The sequence below is a fragment of the Oryzias latipes genome, chromosome 17, assembly GCF_002234675.1.
Source record: "Oryzias latipes chromosome 17, ASM223467v1".
NCBI classification, from domain to species: Eukaryota; Metazoa; Chordata; class Actinopteri; order Beloniformes; family Adrianichthyidae; genus Oryzias; species Oryzias latipes.
In genome coordinates this window covers 6,235,227-6,248,326 of record NC_019875.2, presented here as the reverse complement: position 1 = coordinate 6,248,326, position 13,100 = coordinate 6,235,227, and the positions used below count along the sequence as shown (strand labels likewise).

At 42.3% G+C, this 13,100-nt stretch overlaps 1 protein-coding gene across 3 annotated transcripts in view; it reads right to left on the bottom strand.

Moving 5' to 3' along the window:
• LOC101160508 (ADAMTS-like protein 2) overlaps positions 1 to 10,700 on the bottom strand; it is a 29,861-nt gene extending 19,161 nt beyond the window's left edge. The window contains exons 1-4 of one of the 3 annotated variants that reach the window (XM_020710787.2): positions 10,560 to 10,700; positions 4,913 to 5,016; positions 3,260 to 3,335; positions 3,074 to 3,176 (exon numbers count right to left, since the gene is read on the bottom strand). In XM_020710787.2, the coding sequence (XP_020566446.1) occupies positions 3,074 to 3,176; positions 3,260 to 3,335; positions 4,913 to 5,016; positions 10,560 to 10,646 (370 nt within the window). In that variant the 5' untranslated portion in view covers positions 10,647 to 10,700. The remainder of the gene's footprint in view (positions 1 to 3,073; positions 3,177 to 3,259; positions 3,336 to 4,912; positions 5,017 to 10,559) is intronic. The other 2 variants (XM_020710786.2, XM_004078732.4) reach the window with 2 other exon arrangements.
• Positions 10,701 to 13,100: the final 2,400 nt, after the last annotated feature.

The window sequence follows — 13,100 nt, the reverse complement described above, 5'->3', positions numbered from 1 at the left end:
TCTGAGCTTCATTGTTTTGTTCACTATGTTCCACGGTTTCATACCGGATTCTGTGGAAAGCTACACTTTCTCAGTTTTTGTTGGAACTGAGAGACTTTGTAAGCAGAATCGGAACAAGGAAGTGAAGACTTTAACCACTTCTGATTGGTCAGACTGATGACGTGTGATTGAGCCTCCAAGAATGATTGGTGGAGACAGTTGAAGGGGCGGGACTTTTCTGAAAACAGCTGTTCCTATATTCCTACTATATTCCAACTACTCAGTGTTTTATCAGGGCCTGTTTGGATAAACAAAGAGCTGATATCCTGGAGACGGTAAATGCTTTTAGATCAGTTAATGAGGGCAATTTCCCATGGCAGACTAGTGTCCCGTGGCACACTGGTTGAAAAACACTGCTCTAGAAAGAGTGGAATGAGGAGGAGAAACAGCTACAAAAACCACATTCAGACGTATTCAGGAGACGGGCTACAACTGTCTGGTTCCTCGGGTCAAACCACTTCTGAGTCTGGACCAACGGAGGAAACGTCTGAACTGACCGGTGAGGAGCAGAACCCGAGCTGCTGGAGGTCCAGAGTGAAATTTCCACAGATTTCAGTATTCTAAATTTCTGAAATCCTGTTTTTCTGGAGTTTATAAACTAGAACCGCAATTTATGCAATACATCTGTGTATATAAGTTATTATTGTAAATTATCAGTACAGAAGTTGTGCGATGTAAAAATCAACAAGGTCATCCAGTTGTAAAAGTCTGGATTGATAAGATGATGTGTTGGTGTGACCAAGATAAGTAGCTTTATGTCTGATTCTTCTTTTTAATTGAATTCATTTTCTAAACTTTAGTTTGGTGTCTAATTTGCTGCTTCCAGCTTAGTTTGTTTTCAATAAATACTCCAAAGAATTTGATTTCTGTAACGCTCTCAATTGAGTTATTATTTTATTTGTTTGACATTGGCATGTACGTTATCATTACCAAAAAGACATAATTTTGTCTAAATTCAAAGTTAATTTACCATAATGCATACATGCTGTTTTTATTAAGTTCTGCAGTTTCCATACTGTGTTTTGGAAAAGGTAGTAGAACAACAAAGAAGTGTTTGTGAAGATAATGTGGGGTCAGGTTTCAAGTGCCACGGTCTACATCCAAACAGGTCTAAAGAACTAAAGAAGTCATGTGTGTGAAAAAGAAAACTTCTGCTTGAACGTATCAATACATTTAACAATTATTGGAAGGCTTTTGTTTTAGGAATCAAGCAGGTTTAAAACTAAACTAAATGCTAAAATGTTAAAAATGTACTGTTTTCAAAATACTTCAAAACATAATTTTACCATCATTTAAACTACAGGTACAATGAAACAGTGTTGACATGGTAGTGCAGTAATTAGCACTACCGCGGTCTTCGGTTCAAGCCCCAATGAGAAACGATGTGTGTTCAGTTTGCATGTTCTCTCTGTGCTCCAGTGAGTTTCATTCTCATGAACTTGAAATTTTTCCAAGGTGTAGAATAAAGGATTTTATGTCTGTGTGGTGTAGCATTGATGTAAAAGCCTTGGCTGGAAACAGCTGGAGACGTTGTCGTAAGAGAACCAGAAAAACTTTTTATTTACCATATTTTGGTTTACAGGAAAGAACCTGCAAATGAAAATATGGTGTTATTATTGTAAAAGGAAGCACAGTATAAGAACTGTAGAAAAATCTACTGGAACAACTGGCAATTGGATGCCAGTAACTACTGTACTACCTTTACAATAGTACAACTGTAAAATGAAATACTGTAAAGTATCTGTGTACTGTATTTCCTTTTACAGTTTTATTACTGTAAGGCAGTACAGAGAAATTCTATTTCATTTGACTAATAAAGCTGTAAAATGCTTTACAATAATACAACTAGCTGCCAGAAAGTTACAGAAAATACTGAAAGAGACACGAGTGCGGATAGATGGTAATGCTCACAAACACCGCCTGCATTGTCCTTTAAACATTTTACGGCTTGTATTTAATTGAACTTTGTGTTTGAGACAATTTTCATTTTGTCATTTATTAATGCTGCGGTCACACACACAACTGCCACCACGCGACGGGGGAGGCATCAGCAGAATCTTCAAGATTAGATACCACCGCCTGATTATTTTGAAAATCGTTGGCGTGGTCGTCAATGCAAACGGCGGCAGTCAGGTGGGGATGACACCTTTACGAAATCGGGCGACAGCTGGGCGGCTGCAGGCCAGTGGCAGCCGCATTGCCGGCCAGCAACAGCTCTGATTGGACGATGTGTAAATGTCTCTGGACGGCGGCTGTCCATATCAAGTACCACTGGCCGCCACATGCCCAATGGTTGGGGGTACATAAGAAGCGGGGCATTCTGCACCACAGGTCATTTGTAGCTCAGATTTTGAGCACACATTACAAACATGTCAATTTACAAATGGATATGTTTTCTAGCCAACATGCCTCCAACATGCCTCCAAGAAAGCACAATGTCCTCTTCTTAGCATCAACCGCAATCTGTCAATCTGCAGGTGTCACAGTCGCTGTGGTGCTGTCAACGGCATGATGAATTTTGTGCAGCATCAATGCCGTCTCCCCATTTGGACCCCGGGTGGCCAGGATCGCCAGATTGACGTCATCACCGGGCCCCCGGTCTATATCAACAGCCCTCGTCGAGTGCCCGCGCTGGTACAGACGATTTCTAACAATCGAGCAGTAAGATGGCAGCACGGGGGAGGGAGGTGGCTGGAGGTTGGCAGTCTGACATCAGACGATTTTGGGGACCATGTAGACCCTTCTATCAGTCAATCACTCTCTGACTGCGTTTCTTTTTTATTTACGAGAATGTTTAAGCCACCACTACTGTGAGAACCTCTACATGCGCAGAACTTCCCCAAAGCTTCTGTTTATTTTGATTGTTTGCAAATTGAACATTTTTGAGTTGGAGTTTACCAAAGTTATTAAAAGGGGAGAGCTAAATGAGAAAGTACTCAATGAAAACAGACACAGAACAGATCACTGGCAAATAGAATGAGTCTGGTTTGAGGTGATGGATGACTAAAAAGGAAAAATGATACAATCATCATACCTGAGTAAAGTGGGATCCACTGGTAATAACTTATTCCAAATACTTTAGAGTTGAACTGGGAACACTGGTGCTGCTTGAAGCTAACACTGGGACTTGGACATGGCTGCAAAAAATAGTTTTGCATTATACATTGTTTAAAAATATAACTTTGGAGTACTTCTTTAGAAAGCACCATTAGTACCATACCTTTTTTAGACAAAGCTGGTACTGTTTTGGTGAGCCAACACAATATGAGCTGTTCACATTCTGGGTGGTAGAAAGCCTACATTCAATTCAGGAACCAACAGGAGGGAAAAACAAGATGAATGTGGGTTTCAGAATAAAAAATATGTTTAAAATTAATTCCCTTAAAGTCAACACTATGGCTGAAATGAAGGAGTGACTGTGAAAAGTTTGTACCTTTGCTTTCAAATGGAAGACAGACAGTCACTCAGTTTTTTTATTAACTTTTACAATCTACAATCTATGTGAATAATCAAGTAGTCTTGTGGTTTTACAAAAGGAAAATACTATGCAGAGCATAACATGTCACAAAATATCAGATAAACACTAATGCATAATGAATTGGACCTTACAAGTATTTTTTCCTTTTACAAAAAATGCCAAAACAGTGTCTCACAAACCCACAGTCCTTTCTTGGGAAGTAACACGAATTCACTAAGAAATCTTCTCTTTTTAGCCATGGCATCAACTCTGGTGAAACGGACAAATGACAACAGACCACTTAGAAACTGGATCTGGTATTAGTTCTGAAATTCTGCTGTCTTAAGCTAAAGACCTTGTGTGGGTCAGGTTTACCTAACATCCAGTTACTGTAATAAAGAAGGAAACTCTTTGTTCTTCATCAAGTTTACTTAGAACTTTGTCCTACTTCAAATAGAGTTCAAATCAGACCTAAAGTAACTAGTAGTGGACTAGTCGGCTAACTAGTCGGCTCCTCAGACCACAACGGCGTCTTTCTGCTCCATCATACTCACGAGTGGTTAGGAGGACACGGAAAATAACTAAGGACATCAGAATGCTCCAATACAGGGATGCTTTGAAACCACAGATAGGAGGATCCCCACATCCTCCAACATCAACAGACAGGTGATGTCAGAATGACATGTCTTGAAAGGTGAAGGTGACAGTGGCGCCTGTGGTAATTGGAGCACTCAGGGCAGAAATCCCCAAACTGGAGGAGTGGCTACAGCAGATCCCTGGAAAGACCTCAGACCTCTCAGTCCAGAAAAGTGCAGGACCAGCTAAGATCCTGCAGGACCCTGACAATGTATGAATCTGCTGTAGCCACTCCTCCAGTTTGGGGATTACTGCACCGAGTGTTCCAGTCACCACAGGTCCTACCACTGTCCCCTTAAACATTAATACAACTTTTGATGACAATTTTTATTGTTCATTTTTAGAAAACTGGTTGTAACTTAAGGTTTTTTATCCCACAACAGTCATAAAAACACCTGCAGTGTCCTGGAAGGACAACTTGCTAATATCTGCTCCAATGAGACCTCTGCAAAAACGCTCCAAAAACATGCTTGATGGGTTAATCAATGAATCTTAATTCCCCCTAGGTGTGCATGTGAGTGTGTGAGTGTAAGGCCCTACAACAGATTTCAGGGTGTACCCCACCTTTGTCCAACGCTAGCTGGAACTGTGACCCCAAAGGGAGTCAGTAGAGTCAGAAAATGGATGAATGCTACACAAGTCACATTACAGTTACACAAGTCAGTTACAGTTACACAAGTCACATTACAGTTACACAAGTCACATTACAGTTTTAACCACCACCTTACTGGACGATTACCTCAAAGAGGCGTTTTGCCAAAAATGTTTTAAACTCTTTACCTCTGTATGAGACAGTGTCTCTCTTGACTTCTTACTCCTCCTCCACAGCTTCTGGAGCATGAAGACCAATTAGACCACTCCCCCCACCACTGAAACACGTCCTCCTGAAGAAAATATGCAAAAAAAACAATCAATAAGATTCCTAAATAGTTTTATACATAAAGTGGGGAACATTTCATAAATAATCACCAAAAAGCATTTTGTGATATATCTGAACCATTGAAACAGTCCTTTCATCTCTTGGTGATGACTGACCGTTGCTGTGGTTCTTTATAGCCGTGAACCACCACTTTTATCTGGTGGGGGGTTTGAGAGCTCAAGGGCTCTCAGCAGCTGAGCTGTCTAGGCCTTGTGACCCTGGTAGGGTATCCAATGGCAGACGGGTCCTAGGTCATGACCCAGACACAGAGAGGTTTAGAACCACCTTTATGAGTACCAAACACCAATACTCGCCCAGATTGGCGTCACTGGGGCCCCACTCTGGAGTGGGAGTGTCTTGGCTAACCCATCTCTGCAGCATCGCGTGGCAGACGGGGCCAGTACCACTGGACTGGTAGACAGGGGTGGTGGTTCCCCTTTTTAGGAAGGGGGACTGGAGGGTGTGTTCCAACTAGCAGGGAATCCTAATCCTCAGCCTCCCTGGGATATGCCGGGGTTCTGCAGAGGAGACTTAGGCCGATAGCCAAAGCTCAGATCCAGGAACAACAGTGTGGTTTCCGTCCTAGTCGTGGAACAGTGAACCAGCTCTACACCCTCTTCAGGGTCCTGGAGGGTTTGTGGGAGTTCGCTCATCCAGTCCAGATGTGATTTGTGGATTTGGAGAAGGCGAAGCCACAAATTTTGTTTATCTAACGACAATAAAAAGTCTGATTGTGTTTTTGAAGTGTCCTTTTATCCTTTTTGACATAAAAGGCAGTGAAGTAATGAAAGATTCAAACAAATGTAATTATTCTTGTAGATCTTTGAGGTTTTTATTGTTTAATTTATGATTTGTGCTTTGAACAAAGCTTTTCTATCAAGAGTGGTTCTGATGTGATGTGTAAATGTAGCATTGTTCTTCTGCTCCTGATTCACAACAATTCCATTAAAGAAAAACTCAGAAATGTTATTTTAAGCTTAATCTCTTTCTATTTGTCCTCAATCATCAGAAAAATGCTACAAGAAGATGTTAAAAACAGCAAAAAAACCATTTTCATTGGAGTGAAAAGCAGAACTGTTCATGTCAGCTTTCATGAATTTCACATCTTTAATGGCGACTCCTGTTAAGAAAATGTGACTAAAGTTTTTTGTCAATACTGCATCCGTACAATTAACCTTCATTAACAGCTAACTGAAAACTAAATGTACAATTATTTTAGATAAATGACAAATACTGCCATAATTAGGGCTGCAACAAACAAATATTTCAGTTGTTCAAAAATCTTTTAATTGTTTTTTTCAGTTAGTCGATTAGATGTAATGTTTTTTTTGTAATTTCTGCTTTTATTCCACCACATCAGTTTCTGGTACAGAGATCTCAGATTCAGATTTTAAATACACACTACGACGAGAATGGTGTTTTTAACATTTTTCTCAAACAAAGAATTTAAGATTAAACCTGCCATCCTGAGTATTTTTTTTATTCAAATGGTTGCGAATCAGAGTCAGATGAAGAAATGCTGTTGGAAAAGCCGGCATCAGTGACGTAGCTGCTATGGTGGACCAAAGTCTTCCTGCTCCGCTCCTCTACAACTACCCCTGGCTGAAGCCGGCAGACTGGGCCGTGGCTCGACGTGGGCAGGGTCAAACGTGTTTAACTCCGCCCACTGTACGTGATTCTTAGCCATCACTGCAACTGCTGTATTTTTCTTCACATTTTATAAGTTTCCACGTGAAATATTACCACCTACCAGTTTCAGGAGATGATTAAGTTAAGGCTTGCCATGTCCATTTTTTATAATTCAGTAAAAGATTAGTTATTTTGATTTTAGAATATGTATTCTGATCATCCACCTGCAGACAAATAGATCCATGAACGTCTTTGTTTTCCTGGTCTGAGCTGGAATCTGGATCAGAACTGGACGCCTGGATTGATCTGATGTCTGCTGTTTTTTGGGGTTTTTTTTGCCACGCTTACGTTAGGTAGGGATTGTGAGGCGCTCGTCGCTAGCAAGAGAGAGTGTAAGCAAAGGCATGCTAACTTTGCGCTGACAGTCCCGCCCACATTCCAAAAGCGAATTTCTAATGAACTCCTGCTGCTCTGCAGAGACTATGTTATGGAAAACATCACAGGTTTTTGCATTTTGGCTAAAAACTGCCAAATCACAATTAAAAGACTATTGGGAACGCTTTGGAACGCATTTAAAAGATGACCGGAGCGGGACTTTAAGTCTATCAATAAAGATTCACAAATTAACCAGATCAAAAGACTTGTGTTGCATAATATTATACATTTTAGGTTACACATAAAAAAAACAAGGACCAGCAAGTGCCCTCTTTGTGTTTAATTTAATTTTTTTTTTTTTTACTTACAAATTAAGAGCCTACATCCTAAACTATATCCATGCATATGATCATATTTGACCTTTGGAACACTAAAGAACAATTTTTTATGAAATATGAGTTATTTCAGCTCATTTTCCAACCTGGAAGTAATGCGACTCGATCTCTGAGGCTCCGCCTCTCCCTCCTTGTGGTTGGCGCCCATTTCATGACATCATCCTAGAGTGGGCCTCAGCACTGTGTCTGTGATTCTCCCATTAAAAAAAACATCTAAACTTTTATAAAGATGGATGTTCATGTTGTGTATATAAAATTAAAGCGTTTAGCCGATTACCGCTTCAGAGAAAGTGTGTTAGTCTGGGGGCGGGGCTGGCAGCAAAGACTCTTCTTGAAAGGGGCGGTCTCACTTTGTGATGTCATAATGTGAGAACCGACTTATTTTCATGGATTGGGAGGGGCTGGTGGTAAGAGAGCAGGTTTTCAGGGGAATGGTCAGATCAAAAAACCACTTTGGGATGTTTTAGTGTAGACTGAACATTATAAAACATTTAAAAGCTCAAAAGGATCATTTTACATGATACAGGGCTTTTGATTATCTGCTTCTTTTATTTTTGTCTATACATGTGAATATCTGTGGTCTGTGGAAAGCAGACAGAGCGACAGCTTTCAATGCTGTCATTGATGTTTCAACATGGCGACAGCACAGAGACAATTGAATCGGTTAGTTCAAAAGGGGCCCAAGTCCAAATTTTTCAAAATAGAGATATTATGTGTTAAATGGTAAATGGTAAATGGCGTATACTTATATAGCGCTTTCTACCTTCTTACGAAGGCCCAAAGCGCTTTACAGTCACAGTCCCATTCAACCATGCACACACACATTCACACACACATTCACACACTGATGGCGGCTCCGCTGCCAAACACTGGCGCCAACCTCCCACCAGAGGCAAGGTGGGGTTCAGTGTCTTGCCCAAGGACACTTCGGAACATGGGCGTGCAAGGCGGGAATCGAACCTGCAATCTTACGATCATGAGTCGACCGCCCTACCGCTGCACCACGGCCGCCGTGTTCAATGGTCTTCAAGGGAAAAGCTATCTGATTATGTACAAAAAAGTTCCAAGTCAGTTGTAATGTATTGACTGTGCTTGACGTTTAAAATGCATTAATGCAAAATTCCTGGACTTGGGCCTCTCTTGCATGGGTTTAGCTTTATCCCATAGATGGCAGCACTAGTTGTCCTATATGGCAGTGCCCCTGTTTAAATCAAGAAGGTCCCAAGTCCTGAGACTTTAGTTTGCTAGTCCTCTGAAATGCTAAAAGTGAGGTGCTTCATGTTCTAGCATTTGTAAGCTATGAACTAGTGCTAAATCTGGGTAAAGTATTAATCATTTGGTGTAGCCTCCCTTTAAGCTATGCAATTAAAATCATTACCTGGAAAAACAAACCTCTTGGACTTGGGCCCCTTTTGAAGTAACCCATTCAATTACATCCAACTTTAATGATCAACACTGGCAGAGCTGAAAGTTGTGAAGAGTGAACATGTTTTTCAGCAGAAACACAAAACCTGAGCTTTACTAAATATGACATCAAATGATTGCAGACCTACAGATTTTGGACAAAACTGTGTCAGAAGTCGCTCTATAATAAGCTTTCATTTTCTTCTGGCTCCAGCCTGATGAACCCACTAAACTAAGGAAACCTTTTTATTGTGAAGCAGCAGATAGACATCGAGTCTCCACGACTGCAGAAACACTTTCAGAACCACACTGAAAACTATCAACTGGGTCTGCAATAATCAGCAGGAGATGCTCAGTCCTAGATGGGATCATCTGTAGTTAACTAAGTGATTATAAACCCTCACTTTGTGTTTAGCCCGTGTAAACGGCCTGTACTCTAACCATGAAGGTAGAAAGAGAATAAAGACAATGAAGAAGGTCAGCACAGATTCTGCATCACTGTCTCCACTTCTCGTGCTTCTTTCTACAGAAATGTTACCGTTAGTGTTTTCCTGCCTCCTCATAGCCAAACTAACCAGAGTTAGGAGCCTGGTTCTGCTGGAGGCTCCTTCCACAGTAAAGGAGAGGAAAGCCAGTCCGCCTCGTCTGCATGCTGTCACAGATTTGGTGCCATGCGTTTGTCACTTCCTGTGTTTATTTTTCAAAGGAATCCGGACTTTGTTGGACTTCATTTAACTGGTAGGATGGTAACTAATTAAACGGAGCAGAAAACACTGATGAAGCTCAGCTTCAGCAGGAGGCAGTCTGCTGAGTCCGTCAGTTCTGAAGCTGTTCTGACATCTTTGCAAACACTTTCCTAAAACATGCACATGCTGGTCTTCTCCCACTTTTGCCCGATCTTCCAGAATGGTGGTGACAGTTTCACGAACACTTTTGATCTTCTTTAAACGGGCAGATAATTTGACCTTTGGCACACTTGTGTTCCTGCAGGTCCTGGTTCAGGTGCTCCCTGCAGTCCGCTAAAAACCAGCCGCCCTCTGTCAAGGGAAGTGGCTGGGATTTAGATGGCAAACATCAATTTTGTTTTAGAGAAATGCCAGACTGAGCAGTGAAAGTCTGATATAAGAGGAGCTTTAAAAGAGTCTGAGTGAGAGAAAGGGCCTTGAAAAGAAGATGTGAACGCTCCACAGAGAATCTGCAAGCAGACATCCAGTTAATGGAAGCCTGAGACCTTCTCAGGACACAGTTTGGATGGAGATCAGAAAAGTTTGTGAGCACGGAAACAAAAAGTGGTCTGTTCTTGGCTGTCAGACCTCAAATGCATCCAAAGTAAGACTTGACTTTTTGATTTTTATTCATTTTTTGTTTTTTCTACCGGAGATTCAAACCTGAGCAAGTTACCAAGAGGTGAAGCGACCCAAACCAAAGAAAGAGAGGCTTCGCTTTCCACAATCTTCACCTAAAAGTTCACTTGAGTTCAGTTTCTCATAAAGTTTCAATCATTCATTCATGCATCTACAGATCCGTCCTAACACAGCCGTTAACAGGAAGCATCTCACGGGGAGGTTCTCTCTCATGGAGCAGACTCCCGCACAGACCGCTCTGCAGCCGAAGAAGTTGGCGCGTGCGCTCAAGCAGCGCCTCCTATTCCTAAGCGCGGTCCGGCCTCCCGGAGGCGGGAGACAGGAACGGTTCCGCTGCTTACCTCTGTGGAGCGGCCGCAGGTCAGCGGGAGAGCCGGCAGCAGCAGGAGGCAGCAGGCGGGGAGAGCGAAGCCTCCGGTACCGAACATGCTTCATTCATGTCCTGGAACCACGGCGCTGCCCCTCCTCCTGGCCCCCGTTCCCTCCCTGAAGCCCCGCCCGTTTGCGGAGGCTTTGAAGTTTGTTCCACCATTGACTGCGTGGCCCCTCCCCCCGGCGCTCCAAACAGGAAGTGGCTCCAAGAATCCAAAATCCCACAGACGTCTACAGAGAAATAAACAGCTGTTACTCAGTCATTCTATTGGTCAGAAGAACCGTTCTGGATCTGATACCTTCTTTTTCTAACATGTTCTTGATAATCCTCTTTTTTTCCATTATATTTTTCTTTATTACAAGTTATTTAAGTTATAAACCGACCAATCAGATGCCTCAGTAAAAGCAGGTGGCGCCCTATGTCCAAATTCCCTCCCTAATCCCTAAATACTAAATAACTAAATTAGTGTGGGATTATCTAGTGGCCTGGATTTTAAAAAACATTTCAGTCTCCATGCTCACTACTTTGTTTTATGACATCACCGATTCACAAAGTGAAAACCGAATCAAAGTGATCATTTTATGACGATTATTTACGAATCCAAAAGCTTGGACGGTTTATAAAAGTATTAAAATACTTTTTTTCACAAAAATTGTTCAAATGCATTGTGGTCGATATTTGCCAATCTAGTAAGCATCGATTAACACTGGTTTTACGCAGAGACTTCTGGGAAATTTTTGGGGTTTTGGAATTCCAGATTCTAATAGCACGGCAAAATGGCAAATGCACTATATAGTGGACTAGTGAAGGAATTCAGACATAACCTTTATTGACAGATTCTCCCAATGCCGCTTTAAGTGGAAGAGGTGTGGCCTTCTAACATGCTAACTCCTGATTGGAAAGAGTGACTGCTGTAGAAATGTAGACTCAGACCAACATGGGCCAATCATGGCTTTCTCTGTTCGCCTGGTTACAATATGCTGGTGGACACATCGCAGAAATTTTGTTGGAACTGAAAGTAACGCATTTTATATGGGTGACCTCACACTCGCTCAGTCCAGTTCTCTCATACAATCAATGGGTTCAAACCTACGCTTGACCTTGGTTACAGTAAACAGATTAGGTTACTCAACATTTAAGAGATCAGATTACTTTGGGCACATTCCCACCGACAAGTTTGATCCCCCACGAAGTTAATTTCTTTTATCAGTCTGTTTCTCTTAACAAGCATTAAAGCTAAATTAAACTGTGTCAACCCTGACCAGGATTTGAACAAGGTAAGAACAGGGTGCAAAGGGACTCTAGTTCAATTCACTTTTGTGTGAATCATAGACTGTAAAAGAGAACTGGACTGAGAACTGGACTGGCATTCCAGACAGAAAGTACCTGCTGGCTCCAAGAAGCCAAAATCGGTTGTCGGTTGATGTAAACTGGGGCCCGTTATCAATTGTAATGGTATCAGGCACTCCCCGGCATGCAATAAGAAAAAATAGGAAATTAATTACAACTTTGGTTGTTATGGACCTGGCAGGCTGGTTATCAGGCCACTTTGTGGGGAGATCATCACAGATCTCCAACTGTTTGTGGCACCATGGGGTAGGAGGCCATGATAGAGGCTGCAGTGGTGGGGGTGGAGGAAGACCTGTCTCACCACTAGTTAGACAGGTGGTGCAGTCTTTGACTTTAGTCTCTACATCTCTGTCAATACCTGGCCACCAGAGTACGCCTTTGCAACTTTTATGACACCCAAATGACCTTCGTGTACAATGTAAGCCCTCAACGCTGTGAGAACCAGTGTGCAACCCTCTAGCTATACACACGTCATTCCAGCATGACAGATCAGCCCTGACTTGTGAAAGGGAATCAATTCATGCGGCATCTTCGCCGGCCAGCCCTCGCAAATAAACATGCAGAGTTGTGAGAGTGTGGGATTCTGTGCCGATGCAGCTGGAGTCTGTGAGAGAAACTGCTGACTACAGAGGAGTGGGGGGCATGAGGACCAGTTGGGAATCTAAGGCATCCTGACTGGACTCAGGTGGTGGGTTGGGTGCAGAACGTGAGAGCAAATCAGCCGCCACATTGTCACTACCAGGAGTGAAATTGAAAAGTTGTATGCCTGTAACCTCTCCGTGTATGTGTGCAGACGTAATGGTCTCTTCCACAAGCCTGATGTGCTTGGTAGCGATGTGAAAGCTTAGTGATCAGGACATGGAGTGAAGTGGCAGCCATAAAGTTACATGTGCCACCTCTCACATGCCCAGACACAGGCCAGTGCCCTCCACAGCACTAGTCGAAGGACTCCGAACGGTTGTTGCAGGCCGAATGGTTGTGGTACCTACACTGACATTGCTCCATGCAGCGCAATGTCATCCAAGCAACAGCCCAGAGTATCTGGAGGTAAAGTAGATCTCCTATATTGAAATTGTGCCAAACCTTAGCAAATAACGTCAAAGATCTCAATTTAAAGTACCATTGTGTTTTTGAGGCACAGTGGCTTACCAAAGATTAA